We start from the raw sequence: 17,784 nt of genomic DNA on the forward strand, positions 1-17,784 counted from the left end.
TGTCACTATTAGATGTATATCCTAGAAGCCAATATGGCTGACATATTGTATTAAATCTAAGACATAATTTTATACTTAATTCATTAATTTGATCAATAAAAAGCAACTTTGATTTTCATTCAAGTGTGATGTGTCTTTGAATCATCCATTGAATTAACATTTCGATACATATTTTTAAAGTATTGAAAATTAGAGATATGTATATCATTCTTAAATGCTCTCGATCATAGTATCATCATAAAGATGGTGAGCGATTCGGATAGATCGATGCATAAATTACTTTCTTTAGGATAGATGAGTCTCTGGTCTACAGTGTAGAAACACTGAGCGATGAGTACGGATAGTTGTTAAAGAACAACTAGTACTGAGCGTGACCGTATAAGAGATTACTTGAATTTTTACTTGATCATCGATGATTGTCTCGATGCTGTAGTTGTGTGAATGGTCTTTTGATCTGTGATGGTACGACTACTAGCAGTAAGGCTGCTGGAGTTTGACTGATACATAAATATGATCTCAATGAGTTCTTATAGTGGATGTTGACAACAGTTGATCCATTGTAGGAGTAGGATATGCATTTAGATGAAATCTATTAATCTTGATAGAGAGTAGTCCTATGAGATTTGAGAGGCTAAATCTGAGAGTCTATGGCCACAATAGCGTGATTGATGGAAAAGAGTTTTCATAAGGATCGTAATTAAACTTGAGCTGATCGAATCTATCATATGATTGATGATGAGGTTTGACGATTTATTCATGATTTGTCATCTAGTCGAGACTCACGATAGAAAGATTGAATCATATGTGAACTACATCTTGAGATTCTTTTTCGATTTTATTAGATTGCCACTACATACTGCTAGGTATCACTGATGGACGGTGAGAACTTATAGGATTGCTCAGGATCGATAATTTTTGATGAGTTAGAGTGGAACTGCTCCGACCCATTGAAAGAAGTTTCAATGATGCTATGATAAAATCATTGTATATCTTACTACTAAATAGAATTGAATCTATAAGATCACACAACAAAGAGATTAGATCTGAAATAAGCAATTGGACTTATGAAGTCTCAAATAGGTTTAGAAAAATCTTATCGGATTTAGGAAACCTTGCTAGCATATGGTTGGACTTAATTTTCTCTTTGTACTTGAATTACTTATTCGATAAGATTAATTCAAGTTTAATTACCTACTTATAACCTTAATGAATTAGATTTATTGAGCTCTAATTGTTGGATGCCTAGGATTTTGGATCAAATGAATTAAGGGTTCAAACTCTTAATCAATTTTCTAGATAGTTTTGATTGGGCGCCACTTGATTTAATCAAGTTGGGCATGCACACATCCATTACAGCCATGTGGCGTGTGTATTTGTAGATGCAAAGGCTTTAACAGTTGACACCTAAAGGATCTTCTAAAGGGGGTCAAATAACTAAAGGAATAAGGATTCTTAATGCAAGTAGGACTTGCATTAAGTGGTAGCTTGATTTTGAATAGGATTCAAACCTTATGTCTATTTAAAGGGACCTTCCCTAAAGCTCCTTAGCTCTGAATTCCAGTAGCCCATGCCTCCCTTAGAAGCTCCCCATGCCCCCCCTCTCTTCTCCCTCTCTTCTCCCCTTGAAGTCCAACGTCCAAGGTGTTGGGCATCCCACTTCTCCACACCCTGGAGGAGCTTGAGCATCCCTTTGCTTGCTAATTTTTTAGTCTTCGATAGCTTTATAATCAAGGAAACAAAAGTAAGAGAAGAAGAGAAGAAAAGATCAAAGAGAGGATCAAAGAGTTGATCGCGATCCAGACTTTATTCAAATTCGCAGGCTGATTATTCTTAAAGAAGAAGGATCAATATCAAAGAGGGCTGTTCCAGACTGATCGTAAGTGGATATCTGTAGAGGCTGAGTATTTGCACAGCTAAGAGAAAATCTACTCTCTTTTAGATCTAGATTTGAAAAAAAAAATTATGAAACAGATATGTGATTCGATCACATATTCAATTTCGGCATAAAATTTAGTATATGTTCAATTTCAACATATGAAGCAGATCCTTGTATTCTATATTTTAAGTATGCATGGTTTAGATTAAAAAAAAATTTTAATCTTCTATTTCACTACATTATTTAGAAAAAAAATTTTAAAACATACATGCATGCCCCGACATCAAATTTTAATAGTGGTATTAGAGTCATGGATTTCATATACATAAAATTGACATACATATTTTGAAAAGAATTTTAAAATCTGATTTTTCTTAATACATGAGATGTATAGATGATTGCTTTGAATCTAAAATTTATTTTAGATTTAATTTTTAAATCATATAGTTAATACATATTAGCATGCATAGATCTGAATTTTATTCTTGAATAGTTTCTAATTCATGTTTATGTGATATATAGATGCATGCATAAAATTTAAAAATTAATTTGATCTAATTTATGATTCATATATAAAATATGTGATTGTATATTTAAATTTAAAAATTATTTTTAATATGATTCATAATTTGTATATGAGATATATGGCATCATGTTATGATCTGAATTTTTGTTTAGGTCTGAATTTTACATACATATATGAGATATATGCTTGTATGTTAAATCTAAAAATTAGTTTAATGATTTAAAATTTATTTTTTATATAAAAAATTTAGATCTAAAATTTAATTTTAAAATCTAAAATTTACGTTTATGCATGAGAGTTTTGATCATGAAAAAATTAAAAAATATTAGATCATATAATCAGATTGCATCTAGAATTTTTTATTTGAACATAATGGATCTAATTCGATTAAATAATTGATTAAATCAAGTCAAGTATTGATTAGAATTAGGTCAATTAAGTTATAAGATCAAGTAATTATTATTGATCAAATTGATTGAATCTCATATATAAAATTGATTAATTTAAGGACCTAATTTAGCTTGATGGCTTGAGCCTGATTCGCTTAAGCTAATCTATTTGGACAAATTGACCTGTTGGTGTCTAAGATAAGTAATAGAGATGTGATTATTTAATTGATTTCGTTTGCTGATTTGATCAATTTATTGGTATCTAAAGAAAGTAATAGGGAGACCCCTACTGATCTCCACTTACCTGATCAATTTGGAAGATTGAGTCCTGAATAAGGTTGCTTGGTGGTTTGATTTAGCCCATGTCAGTTAGATTGATCATATGATTACTGATTAGATGAGACCTAAACCTAAATCTTCTCATAAATATTAAGTCCATAGGTCTTCCACCATTGTAGATGTGTGGGCGTGCTACTGATGTTGATTGTTCTCAGCTAGTCATAGTGGTTCAGTTGTATCGGAAACACGTAACCACTCTATTAGTAAAGAATTGCTTCAAGATAAGGATGAGATTGGATCTAATAACTGTTAGGTGAGGGACCCAATAATGATCTTGCACCTGCTTGTGAATGGTGGATCGAACTTAACTAAGGAGTATGGTCAATAACTATTAAGCGAGCCCACATGACTTAGAGACCAAGTTGTTGGAACATACTTAGAAAAGTATTGGGTCAAAGAGTTATCCATGCATCGATGTACGTGTTACTAATAACTGTTAAATGAGGTACATGGCATCGATGGAACTGCAGCACCCATTAAGAATCCATTATCGCATCAGGGTTTTTATTTTTCACTCGGAGAGTGGAGGGATCCAAAAAATTAGTGAGAGTTATTGTTTGCATTTTAAAATTTTTGAAGCAAATATAAATTTAAAATATAAAAGTCTAATTTAAATTTTTACTTTTATAATTAAACAATATTAGCCTCAAATCCTCTAGCCCACATTCTTGAATCCAATCATTTGATTAGAACAAACTATAAAGATGGCTAAAAAATCTCAGGATTGTCCTGACTTCTGAAAAACTAAATCATATACTCGAACAGAAATCTCTAGTATTGCCAAATCAGCTTACTGTAGAGTAAAGAACTGCTTATAAAAAGTGAATGGATGAAGACAGTCAGATCAAGTGCTATGTGCTGGCATCCATGACAAATGAGTTGCAGAGCCAGCATGAGCATATACGCACTACTAGGTCTATGATTACTCACCTATAAGAGTTGTATAGTGAGCAGAGCTATACAGCATACTTCGAAGTGTCCAAGAGATTCTTCAATCTGAAGATGCACGAAGGGCAGTCAGCCCATAAGCACTGTATGACAGTGATCATGGACATCGAGGAGATTGAGAAGTTGGGCTTGATATGCAAAAAGATTTACAAATAGATTTGATCCTTTAATCATTTACTAGTTCATATAGTCAATTTATTATAAATTTTTATATGAACAAACTTGATTACACTATATCCAAACTAGTCAATATGTTGGTCACTATGGAAGAAACCTTGAAAAGTTCAAAGAATACTATTCTCATTGTAGAGCGAACTTCTTCAATCAAGAGAAAGTCTAGTTGGAAAAAGAAGAATAAATCTACTAAGAAGCAAAAAAAAGAGAGCACACCAAAGAAGGACATTCCAAAGAAGGTTGAAGCAAAGAGAAAGTGTTTCTACTGTGATACTGATGGCCACTGGATAAGAAACTGTCCATTCTACCTGGAGAGTGTAAAGACCAAAAAAGATGATAAACCTTCAAAAGGTATGCTCGTAATTGAATCTAACCTTACGGTTTCTTCTACTTCTAGTTGGATATTGGACTCTGATTCGAGTGCTCATATATGTATCTCAATATAGAGTTTAATATAAAGTAAAAAATTGAGGGAAGGTGACATAATCCTTCGAGTCGGCAATAGAGTAAAAGTTACTACAGAAGTCACTGGTATTTATCCTCTTTGATTACCGTCAAAATTTAGATTAGATTTAAAGGACTGTTATTTTATTTCTGTAGCTAGTCAGAATTTAATTTCTGTATCTATGCTAGCACAGGATGGTTTTAAATTTAATTTTAATAAAAACTTTTATTCTATTTATTTATGAAATAAATTAGTTGCACGTGATCTTTTAATTGACAGTCTATATCACTTACATACTGATGCGAATGTGAATTTAAACAAGCAAATAGTAAATATCATAGGTCAAAAGAGATCCAGAGATAAAATTAACTAGAAGTATTTATGGCATCATAGATTAGGCCATATTGGAGAGGACAAGATAAATAAACAGAAAAAGGATGGAATCTTTGGGTCTCTTGATCCAGAGTCATACCCAGCTTATGAATCTTGCCTTCGAAAAAAAATGGCCAAGTTATCTTTTGTGGGACATGAGAAAAGGGTCATCGAGTTGCTTGTCCTGATACACACCGATATGTGTGGGTCATTTGATGTACAGATCAGAGATGGTTATAGTTACTTCATCACCTTCACTGATGATTTGTCTCGGTACGGATATGTGTATCTGATGAAATATAAATCTGAAGCCTCTGAAAAAATTAAAAAATTCAGAAATACAGTAGAAAAACAAACAGGTAAACTCATTAAGGTTCTTCGATCTGATCGAGGAGGTCAATACCTTAGTTAAAAATTTTTGAGATATTTTAAAGACAACGGCATAGTCTCTCAATGGACTCCTTCCGGAACACCTCAGCTTAATGGGATATTCGAAAGGAGGAACAGGACCCTATTAGATATGGTCAGATCTATGATAAGCTTCACTAATTTATCCTTATATCTTTGGGGACATATCTTATTAACTGCAATTCACCTAAGGGTTCCATCAAAATCTGTTCCTACTACACTATATGAGATCTGGTACGGTAAGAAATCGAGTCTAGATTATCTTAAGATTTGAAGATGTCTGATCTATGTTAAGAGATAGATAGTTGATAAATTAGAGGATAGATCTGTAATAACTCATTTTATAGGGTATCCAAAAAAATCAATGGGATACTACTACTTTCTACAAGATCACAATGTGATTGTAAGTCGAAATGCCATATTCCTAAAAAAATAGTTTATCTAGGTTGGTGGCAGTGGGAGGTTAGTTGAGCTTGAAGAGAAGGTCTCTGAAGAGCAAAGAGCTATGGATCCTTCAAAATCTATTATTCATGAGCCAGTAGTTGATGTTTCTCTACCATCTTGTAGATCTAACAGGGTCTTCTGACCTTTTAAAAGGTACATGGATATGCTTACAGAGAAAGTAAAGAAAATATTCCTCATGAGAGATAAGGATCATGGTGATGATCTTAATATCTTTGACAAGACGATATCTAATATTGATTTCGAAAAATGATTAGATGCAATAAAGTCAGAGATTGACTCAATACACTCGAACTAAGTATGGACCTTAGTGGATCCTTCTGAAGATATAGTATCCATTGGATGAAAATGGATCTATAAAAATAAAATAGGTGCCGATGGTAAGGTAGAGACCTATAAAGCTAGGTTCATGGTAAAAGGTTATAGTCAGCACGAGGGTATTGACTATCAGAAAACTTTCTTGTCCATAACCATACTGAAATCCATCCGTACTCTACTTGCTATTGCAATTTGTTATGATTATGAAATCTGACAGATGGATGTGAAAACTACTTTTCTGAATGGATATCTTGAGGAAGATATCCATATGGAGCAGCCTTTGGGTTTCACATCTGGTGATGGTGATCACAGAATCTGCAAGCTACAAAAGTCTATATACGGATTAAAGTAAGCTTCTCGGAGTTGGAATCTTTGTTTTGATGATGCGATAAAATCGTTTGGTTTTATCAAAAATGAAGAAGAATCTTATGTATACAAAAAGATTGGTGGGAGTGTAATAATATTCCTCGTATTGTACATAGATAATATTCTCCTTATTGGAAATGATATTTCCATGCTGACCATGGTCAAAAGATGGTTGTTCAAGAAATTCTCCATGAAAGATCTAAAAAAAGTATCCTATATTCTTGGAATAAAGGTCTATAGAGATAGATATAAAAAGATTCTAGATCTGTCATAGAGAAAGTATTGAAGAGGTTTAGCATGAAAAATTCTAAAAGAGGACTTTTACCTCTTAGGCATGGTATTCATCTTTCCAAAATGATGTGTCTGACCATATCCAAGGAAGTTCAATGCATGAGTAGGATTCCTTATGCCTCAACCATAGTGAGCCTTATATATGCCATGCTGTATACTCGACCTGATATTGTCCTTACTGTGAGCATCATGAGCAGATATCAGTCGAATCCAAAGGAGTATTGGATAGCTGTGAAGAACATCCTTAAGTATTTGAGAAGAATTAAGGTTTATTCTTGATCTTTGGAAGAGGTTCTGAGTTGCGAGTCGAGGGGTATATTAATTCAGATTTCATGTCTGATCCTGATAATAAAAAATCTACATCAAGGTATGTGTTCACATGCAATAATGACGTAGTCAGCTGGAAGAGTTCCAAACAATCCATCATAGCAGATTCGACCACAAAGACTGAATATGTCGCTGCTTTGAATGCTGTAAAGAAAGGTTTTTGATTCAAAAAGTTCATCACGGAGCTTGAGATAATGACATCAGATGCCATACCATTCTATTGCGATAATAATGGAGCCATAGCACTTGCTAAAGAGTCGAGGTCTTATAAGAAATCAAAGCATATTGAGCAGCGGTACCATATCATATGCGACTACTTCGAAAAGAAATATGTCAAGATGCAAAGAGTAGACTCCACGGATAATATGACAGATCCACTAACAAAGTAATTAAGCCAGCCAAAAATGAAAGTCCACCTTGAGAAGATAGGACTTAGATTAGTGGCCAATTGACTTTAGTCTAAGTAGGAGATTGTTAGATGTATGTCCTAAAAGTCAATATAGCTGACACATTGTAATAAATCTAAGATATAATTTTATACTTAATTCATTAATTTGATCAATAAAGGGCAAGTTTGATTTTCATTCAAGTGTGATGTATTCTTGAATCATCCATGAAATTAATATTTCAATACATATTCTCGAAATATTAAAAATTAGAGACATATATATAATTCCTAAATGCTCTTGATCATAATATCATCATGAGGATGGTGATCGATCCAGATAGACTGGTGCATAGATTGCTTCCTTCAGAGTAGATGAGTTTCTGATCTACAGTATAGAGATACTGAGCGACAAATGTGGGTAGTTGTTAGAGAACAACTAGTACTGAGAATGACCATACGAGAGATCACTTGGATTTCTACTCGATCGTCAGTGATTGTCTCGATACTATAGTTGTGTGAATGATCTTTTGATCTGTGATGGTACGACTGCTCACAGTGAAGCTGCTGGAGTTTGACTGACATATAAACATGATCTCAATAAATTCTTGTAGTAGATGCTGACGATAGTTGGTCCACTATAGGAGTAGGATGTGCATCTAGATGGAATCTATCGATCTTGATAGAGAAGAGTAGTCCTATAAAATTTGAGAGACTAAGTCTGAGAGTCTGTGGCTACAACATTATGATTGATGGAAAAAAATTTTTATAAGGATCGCAATTGGACTTGAGCTGATCGAATCTATTATATGACCGATGATGAGGTTTGACAATTTATCCATGACCTACCACCTAGTTGGAACTTACGATAGAGAGACTGAATCACATGTGAACTATATCTTGAGGTTCTTTTTTGATTCTGTTGGGTTGTCACTACATACTGCTAGATGTCACTAGTGAATGGTGAGAGCTCATTAGAATTACTCAGGATCGACAATCCTTGATGAGTTAAAGTGAAACTGTTCTGACCCATTGAAAAGAGTTTCAATGATGCTATGATAAAGATCATTGTATATTTTATTACCAGATAGAATTGGATCTATGGGGTCACACAACAAAGGGATTAGGTCTAAAATAAGTAATTAGGCTTATGAAGTCTCAATTAGATTTAGAGAAATCCTATTGAGTTCAGGATAACCTTGCTAGCACATGGTTGGATCCATTTTTTTTTTTTTGCATTTGAATTACTTATTTGATAAGGTTAATTCAAGTTTAATTATCTGCTTATAACTTTAATAAATTAAATTCATTGGGCTCCAATTGTTGGATGCTTAGGATTTTGGATCAAATGAATTAAGGGTTCAAACTTTTAATCAATTTTCTTGATAGTTTTGATTGGACGTCACTTAATTTAATCAAGTTGGGCATGCATACACTAGAGAGGGCATGTGGACCTGATTGGGGCGTCCCATGATAGTTGTTGGTGCAGAATTCTGTCAAAGTCGGAGAAGCTGGAGCTGGGATGACCGCGACCGCTGCCGGGACCTGCAAAGAAAGTCTAAATTAGAGTTGGAGATGCTCCGGCAAGACCCTCCGATGCTCAAGTCAGTACTCTGCTTCAACAGAAATGGAGTGCTCGAGCAAAAATTTTAGCAGAGTTTCGAGATAGACCTCCCACTAGAATTTTCTCTCTCTAGAATTTTCTCTTTCCTAAACTCGATCAAAATCATCAGATGAGACCTCCCACTATGCTAATCCTAAAGGAATAACTTTAGAGAGAGAGGAATCCATCAAGAGAGAGATATATCCTAGAGAGAGAAAATTCTAGAGAGAGAAAGTAGAGAGAGAAAGTCCAATTTCAGAGAGAGAAAGTCAGGGTTCAGACTGAAAGAAGAGAGAGAAACTTTTTCTCTCATCAATTTCAATTTTTATTTATTTATTTATTTATTTATTTATTTATTTACTTACTTACTTTTATATATATATATATATATATATATATATATATATATATATATACATATATATATATATATATTTATTTTTATTATTATTTTTTTTTCTTTTCTTTTCTTTTCTTTTTCTTCTTTTCTTTTTCTTCTTTTTTTTTTCTTTCCTTTTCTTTTTCTCTTTTTTCCTTCTTTCTCTTTTCTTTTTCTTCTTTTTCTTTTTCTTCTTTTTCTTTTTCTTTCTTTCTTTTTTTTTTTTTTCTTGGTTCCTTCCAGGCCGAACAGAGGACCGACGTCCTCCGGCCTTGACCGGCCGTTCGGGCCATTGCCGCTGCGGCGGAGGCCGACGGCCGACGGAGGCCACTCCTCCGATCACGGAGGAGCGGGGCCGGCGATCAATTCCGATCGCCGGCACCGGAAATTTCAAGGAAAATAGATAAAAAACAGAGTCTTTTTTCCCGACCAGAAATTGGCGACTCTCGTCGCCGGCAGCCGCGCACAGGAGCACGGAAAGAAGAGAAGGAAGAGAAGAAAAGGAGGGAAGCTTACCTTGACCTCCGGTGACCTCGTCGGCGGCAGTCACGACGAGAAATCAAAACGGTGACCGCGGCTTTTGATCGAAAAAAATGGAGAGAAAGAGAGGGAGAAAAGACTTATGGATCGATTCTAAAGAGAGGGAAGACCTTCTTATAGAGGGTCCTAGGATTTCGAGAGATCCTAGGACTCCTAATGCGCATGGGTCTCGCCGGAGAAGAAGATTCCTACCGGGAGTCTTCTTCCCGATTTTTACCCTGTTTTTTTTTTTATTGGGTTTTGATCTGTTGGCTGGGCTGGACTTGGTTGGGCTGATTTTGGACTATAACATAAATTTTAATAAATAAATTTATCAAAATACGGTTTTATGTTGCTTCTGCTATGGAGTTGAAACCTCGGCCATAGAAGCAACTGCTGCATCACCAAAAAAAAAAAAAAAGAAAAAGAAAAACTTCAATAGAAAATCAATTCCGCTCCATTTACCCAGGTGGCAACACTGGCCAAGTATGTACTTGGTAATTGGCTATCAACTTCCATAGCAAAAAAACTACTTGGCTTGCTACCAAAAAAAAAAAAAAAAAAAACTGCTTGGCTATCAACTTCCATAGCAAAAAAACTCAGCATCAAATTTTAAATGATTGCAAAGAATTGGCGTGGAGCGGTCAGCCACAACATTCATGGCCACACACATGCGTGGGAAAGTAGGGCAAGCTGAAAACATATCAGATATTAATATATTTATATTTATATTTATTTTATTTAATATATATATATATATATATATATATATATATATATATATATTACTGTTGTAGGATTTCGGTTCAAAGTGGATACAGTTCAAATCAAAAGTCGTTCGAGGATCTTGATGCTAAAAATAAAATTATAAAAAAAATTTATTTTTATTAAAATTTTCTCCAACAAAATATTTTCTGATGTTTAACTTAGTTGGAACTTGAAAAAAATAAAAATAAAAATAAAAAAAATAAGAGTACAAAGATAATTCTCTGAAATTGAGCTTATCTAATGGTCTATTTATTATTTTTTTATATGAAAATGGCATAATAAATTATCACGCTAAAATTAGATAGGTTGTTCAGCTCTTAATTCTTTAAATTGTTAGATCATGATCTGACAAGTCATTAGAATGAAAAATTCATTCATTAACTGTAAAGACGGAGTATCTCGTAACAATGGGGCCGTGGCCCTCCCAAAATTTTGTAAAATTTTTGAAAAGAGATCAAAAAAAAATTAGCAAAGAAAACTTAACAAAAAAAAGTCAAATAGCCTCGGCTTCACCAATTGGGCAGCATATTGTATAAGAAAGTTTGAAGAGGCACCTTTTTGACCCTTCACCTTTCCTTTTCACTTTTTCTTCGTCTTTTTTACTCCCCAGCTGTCCATTTTCTATCCATTTCCTCCATTATTTCTTCTGTTGCTTTACAAGTTGCTAAAAAAATATGCAAGTGTCCAGCAACTTGGATTATTGGGCTGTTTTGAAGTGAGGCCATTAATCTTCTCCATCCGAAACATCCGTATTTAACAAAGTAAAAAAAAGGAAAATCCTCTATTTTCTATCCTTATTTTTTATTATATTTCCATCTTTCAAGATTTGTTTTGTTTTCTTTCTAATTAAGAACTCAATGTTTAGGATTTATTAGTTGAAATGATTTAGTTTTGCTAGTTCTCCAATTTTGAATTTATTAATTACAATATCTCTTGTCTTATGTATTTCATTTTTTTTATAAATAGAATTTTTTTTACTTTCATTAGACTATTTCTTTGTGAAATACTAATTAATTTTTGTTTTAGAATTTTTATTAGGATTGAATGACATTGAATAGCTAGTAAAATCAATTTCATGTTATAAATGATGTAAGTATATTTTTTTCTCTAAATAGAAAAATTAATATTATTTTTTTAATTATTTCTGGTTTCTATTGCCTATTTTGGTTTTACTAATTTTTCTTGAATTGATATTAGATGTTACCAATATTCTGTTGGTATAATAATTTTAAATATCATCTTCTAATATCATTATTTAATGTGATTTATCATTTACCCTCTAGTTTTGATATTGGTTCCAAATATTTAATGATTTAATAAGTCTTACTTAATTATTATGTGTTTGTGTGTGTGTGCATATATATATTACAGTTATTAGAATAATTTATTATAACAAAGAGTTTTTTTTCAGGTTTATTTTTTGAGGTTTGGGTAAGTTGAAAATCCTTGACACATTCTTTAAAAGAAAAGGTGATAAGTAATTGAATTTTTGTACAACACCTTCATCAAATCTAGATCATTCTACACTAGAGCCATCAAATCTTAGTACTACAACTCTTGAACAATATAACTCAAAACGTTTAAGACTCAATCATGAACAAATGGATGCTTTTCACTGAGAGCGTGATCCTGGATTACGTACATCTACAAATTTGGAAATATCCGATTAATCAAAGAGATGAAATTCACCGGGCTTATCTTAAAGTTGGGCCACATCAACCTAAACTTGATCAGTATCCATTTTCTGACTTTGAAGGCCATCGTCATCGCTTTCAGTCTTCATGGTTTGAATTGTATCCCTCTTGGTTAGAGTATTCTACTGAACATAATGCTATATATTGTTTTCTATGCTACCTCTTTGGTAAGCAACCTTTAGGCCGCCCGGGTTTGAATGCATTCATTGAGGAAGGTTTCAAAAATTGGAAGAAAGTAAATAGTGGAGAAAATTGTTCTCTTTTGAATCATGTTGGAAAAAATCCTAATTCACCACATTATGTTGCTATAAAATCTTGTGATGATATAAAGAAGCAAGCACAATACATTGTTAAGCTTCTCAAAAGGCAAGCATCAAAAGAGATTGAGAACAACCATCTTAGACTCAAAGCTTCCATAGATTATATTAGATGGTTGACATTTCAAGGTTGTGCTTTTAGAGGTCATGATGAAAGCTCAAGTTCAAAAAATCTTAAAAATTTTATTGAAATGTTAAAGTTTTTAGGATCTTACAATGACAAAATATAGAAGATTGTATTGGAAATGCTCCCCAGGTTGCTAAGTACATCCAAGGATGTTCAAAAGGAAATTCTATATATTTTTGCAAATAAGGTGAGAAACTCAATAAGAGAATAGATAGGAAATGCTAAATTTTGTATTATTATTGATGAAGCTCAAGATGAATCTAAGAAGGAACAAATGGCTATTGTCTTGAGATTTGTTGATAAAGATGGTTTTGTTCAAAAGCGCTTCTTTGATCTTGTGCATATTTCTAACACCAGTGCAATGACTTTGAAAAAAGAGTTAGTGTCTGTCCTTTCTCATTACAACCTCCAAATTAAAAATATTTGAAGTCAAGGATATGATGGTGCTAGCAATATGCAAGAGAAATGGAATGGATTGCAAGCTTTATTTCTTAATGATTGTCTATATGCATATTATGTATATTGTTTTGCTTATAGGTTGCAGTTAGCATTGGTTGCAGCATCAAGAGAACTTCAAATCCATAAATTTTTTAAACAATTGTCTAATATTATTGTGAATATTGTTAGTGCTTCTTGCAAGTACCATAATCAGTTACAAACAACCCATGCAATTGAACTTATAAACATGATTGCCATTGATGAACTTGAAACAGGTAGAGGAGCAAATCAAGTTGGGACTTTGCAAAGAGTAAGAGATACTAGATGGGGCTCTTCCATTCTATTTGCAGCTTGATGAGAATGTTTGGTGCAACTTTCATTGTTATTAACAATATTATTGAGGAAGGAGCCAATTATTCACAAAGAGGTAAAGCTTATTCTGTCAATAAAATATTAGCATCCTTTGAATTTGTTTTTATCTTACATTTGATGAAAGAGATCATGAGAATCACTAATGTTCTTTGCCAAGTATTACAGCTACACTCTCAAGATATCATAAATGCAATCCATCTTGTTTCCACAACAAAAACACTCCTTCAGCAATTGAGAGATAATGGATGGTCCAAATTGCAACCAGATGTAATTGTGGAGCATCATTATCGAGTAGATATATTTCTAGCTGCAATAGATTCCCAGTTACAAGAGTTGAATAATAGATTTAAGCTCTGCTTTGGATCCCAAAGATAATTTTAAATTATTCAAAATTGAAGATATATGCAGGCTTGCGGAAAACTTTTATCCTCAGGATTTCAATGAACAAGAAAGAACTTTTTTGAAGTGTCAGTTGTAACATTATGAGATTGATATACCTAAGCATCAAGATTTTCAAGGTATTACGACACTTTTTAGGTTATGTCAGAGATTAATAGGAACATGAAAGTTAATAACTTATCACTTAATTGAGAGATTGATTCACTTTATCTTGACTCTTCCGGTATCTACAGCAACTACAAAGAGAGCTTTTACAGTAATGAAAATTGTGAAAATAAGACTTCGGAATAAGATGGATGCTGAATTTCCTGTAGATAACTTAATCGTTTATATTGAAAAAGAAATTGCTAGTAGATCTAGTTCAGATTCTATAATAAATGAGTTTGAATGTATGAAAAATCGTCAGGCACAGCTCTCTTAATAGATAATTAAAAGTTTTTTTTTTCTTTACTCTCTTTGGTTTATATGTCACATAAAATTACTAGGTATTTTGCATCTAATATGATTAGTTAAGTTCAATATATTTTTGCTAATATTTTTAATCTTTTTTTCTTTGGTCCCTCCAAAAAAAAAATTGTCTAGCTCCACCCCTGTCCCTCTGACTATGTAAATTCTGTAATCTTCTAATAAATTTGGGTTTTTTCTTTTTCTTTTTTTTTTTTTTTTATATAAAGTGGCTGCCCTGATATATATATATATATATATATATATATATAGCCGCTACCCTGAGACTCTAACCCATGCCATTGCATATATCAGCCAAAATTAATTTTTACTGTCACACAAAGTAATGACCCCTTGATAGCGGATCATAATATTAAGTTTAATGCAAGGAGTAGCAATACACAAAGATGAAGCCAGAAATTAATTAACCCAAAAACTACAAGACGAAGTGATTATTGAGGGAACATACTTCCAACCAAGATTGGAAGATTGGAGAATCACATCAAAATGCAAATCACATTCCATCAGCTTCCATGCCTGCACTAATCCCGAAGGTGAGCCCAGATCGCTCTAGCTTCTGTGAGGTTACTGCGTCCATCCTCCCAGCCATCACCTCGCTCATATGGTTCCTCCAATCCCCTGCCACTCCCTTCCTATATAATGAAGTAGTTTGCAGCGGTATGACCGTGTTGAGCTTGTGCATCATCCTCCCGGCCAGTTTGCTCAGACTATCGAAGCTACAAAGCCTTATAATCTCCTCGACCACCCCTTCGTTCTCTTCCTCCGGGGAGAAAGGGCACCCCACGAAATCCGCCAGCTTCTTCGCAGTCCCCACCGGCTCCTCCAGCATCTCCTCGTACTTGAGGAACAGCACCTTCTCAGGTCTCCTCAAGCTCTCCTCCCAGTACTCGCGAACGTGCTCCCATATAGATCCGTAGGGGCTGATGCCATCGCAGTACAAGTCGAAAGCTCTTTCGAATGGAATCGGCTCCACGGAGTCGGGCCTCATCTTGTCGTTGAAGTGCCACCGGGAGATGAACACGTCCTTGGGCTCCCGGCAAACGTAGAGGAACCGGCCGCCGGATCCTTTCATGGAATCCGGCAGCAGAGAGTATGCGAGGTGGCTGCCGAGGATCCTAGGCGAAGGCATGGCCTCTAATTTGGACGCCGTGCCGTTGGAGAAGACGCTCGGGATGAAGAGCACGCACTCGTGGGGGTTGGAGCGGAGGAGAGGGTGGTCGGCCATGGAGTAGTGGGTTCGGGTCATGATGGCAAAGGCCAGTGCTTTGAGCCAGGTGGTGCCGGACTTGGGGTAGCTCAGCACGAAGACGTCGTCGGGGCGAGCCTCGAAGTTTTGCTGCATGGCCATGACGCCTGGAAGAGAGTGCTCGGGGATCCAGAAGTCTTGGTATTTCCGGAGGCGGATGGGTATCCATTCTTGGTTTAGAGGCAGGGTTGAGATGAGACCATCGAACTGTTGTGGAGGTTTTGGAGCATCCTCTCGCTTTGCTTCCTCGGGCGCTGAGGCAAGTCCGCTATTGGGAATCACGGAAAAGGGTGCGGCCATCGCTAAGCTGGCGAGGCTTTGTGGTCCTGGAACGAACTCTACTCTTGGAGGTGCCGGGGGAAGCGAGTCTCCTTCTGGACTAATACAGCCATATATGGGTGGTGGTGAGCTTTTTTTTTTTTTTTTTCTTTTTCTTGGTAAAAGTGTTGAGCTACTTACCAATTAATAAATGATGATGCCAGGTACGTTGGAGTCTTAAAAAGAATTAAAGACATCGCTTTGGACAACGTATGACGCCACTCTCATGGTCCCGTCGACTGGAAGGACTGTATTAGGTCAGTCAGCTAATTTAGAGGATCCAATTAGAAATTTCTGAGTGGACGAGCGTGGATCGTATGATGCACATCTCACGTACATACGGTGCCGGGCGCGCACTACAGGGGATCCTGCCGGTCAAAGGACATCGCTTTGGACAAATGGCTCTATTCTCAAGACCGTGTTAACCGGAAGGACGCTATCAGGTCGCACAACTTCGAGGACCTGTCTGATATCATTGTGGTTTTTAAATTTTTTAATAAATAATAAATATGTTTGATTGAAAACAATAATTTTTTAATTAATATAGTATTAAAAAAAACGTTCATATTTTTTTTAAAATACTAAAAAATATTTTTTTTTCGTACTTAAAATTGGAGGACACCACTATAAAAATGTCTCCCAACCCGATCAATATATATGCGTGCACCGTCTTCGCTCCTATGTCGGCATCACTGAGGGCCTCCACCACATCATCATCGTTTACTGTCCTGAGTACCACAGATATCTCCACCTTCCACGCACCTGGATCCCTATCGGCTCCGAATCCATGGAGCTCATCTTCAGACTCTACCGTCTCAGCAAGCCCCTTACTCAAGCTTCTCGTTTGAACCGACCCTCACTCCAAGCGCCTCTACCTCAAGCCCCGCATCTACCGTGAGATCCTCCATGATGCCATCCTCGAGCAGTCCCACCTCATCGACCTCATCATCCACCACCAATTCTGCCCTCCTGCTCCCATACCCACCCCGACACCGATCAGTGGCTCACCGTCATCCAGCCCTGCCAGCACATCGCCCACCGCCGCATCTTCTTCTTCCTCCAGCAGCACATTCTCCACTATGGCGCCACCGCCCATGCTCTTCGTATCGCCAAGAACGACCATGGCCTCGACTTCTTCTTTGACAGTTGCTTCCACACTGTCAAGTTCGTCGATTTCATCTCCGACGTCGTCTCCATCTGCTCTCGCTATGACAAGCAGATCGAGCGCCAGAGTGGACGAGGAAATGGAGAGGAGAGGGGGAGTAGGAAGAGGGTGGATTTTGTCATATTTTGAAGGGAGGAGATGGTAAGAAAAAAAATTTTAAAATATATTTTAAAAATATAATACAAAAAATAAAAATAGTTTTTGATTTTTTAAAAATAAAAAAAATAAAAATAGTAAATGATACCAAATGTTGCGTAATTTAGATGATTCAATTAAAAAGTTTTGAAGCCAATGGGCTTTGTCCAAAATTCGGACAAAATTGAGAACATCAAACTATAATTTTTTTTA

At 35.3% G+C, this 17,784-nt stretch overlaps 1 protein-coding gene across 1 annotated transcript; it reads right to left on the reverse strand.

Annotated features, from left to right (window-relative positions):
* Nucleotides 1–15,084: 15,084 nt before the first annotated feature.
* LOC140853428 (flavonol 3-sulfotransferase-like) lies at nt 15,085–16,373 on the reverse strand. The gene has a single exon (XM_073248075.1). It carries the CDS (start codon nt 16,251–16,253, stop codon nt 15,201–15,203), a length of 1,053 nt encoding a protein of 350 aa, XP_073104176.1. The 5' UTR covers nt 16,254–16,373; the 3' UTR covers nt 15,085–15,200.
* Between the last annotated feature and the right edge of the window lie 1,411 nt (nt 16,374–17,784).

This window comes from Elaeis guineensis, chromosome 13 (assembly GCF_000442705.2).
Source record: "Elaeis guineensis isolate ETL-2024a chromosome 13, EG11, whole genome shotgun sequence".
In the NCBI taxonomy this organism is placed as follows: Eukaryota; Viridiplantae; Streptophyta; class Magnoliopsida; order Arecales; family Arecaceae; genus Elaeis; species Elaeis guineensis.

Excerpts from the sequence above, each read along its gene's own strand:
- LOC140853428 (XM_073248075.1), bottom strand. The coding sequence starts at position 16,253 with ATGGCCGCACCCTTTTCCGTGATTCCCAATAGCGGACTTGCCTCAGCG.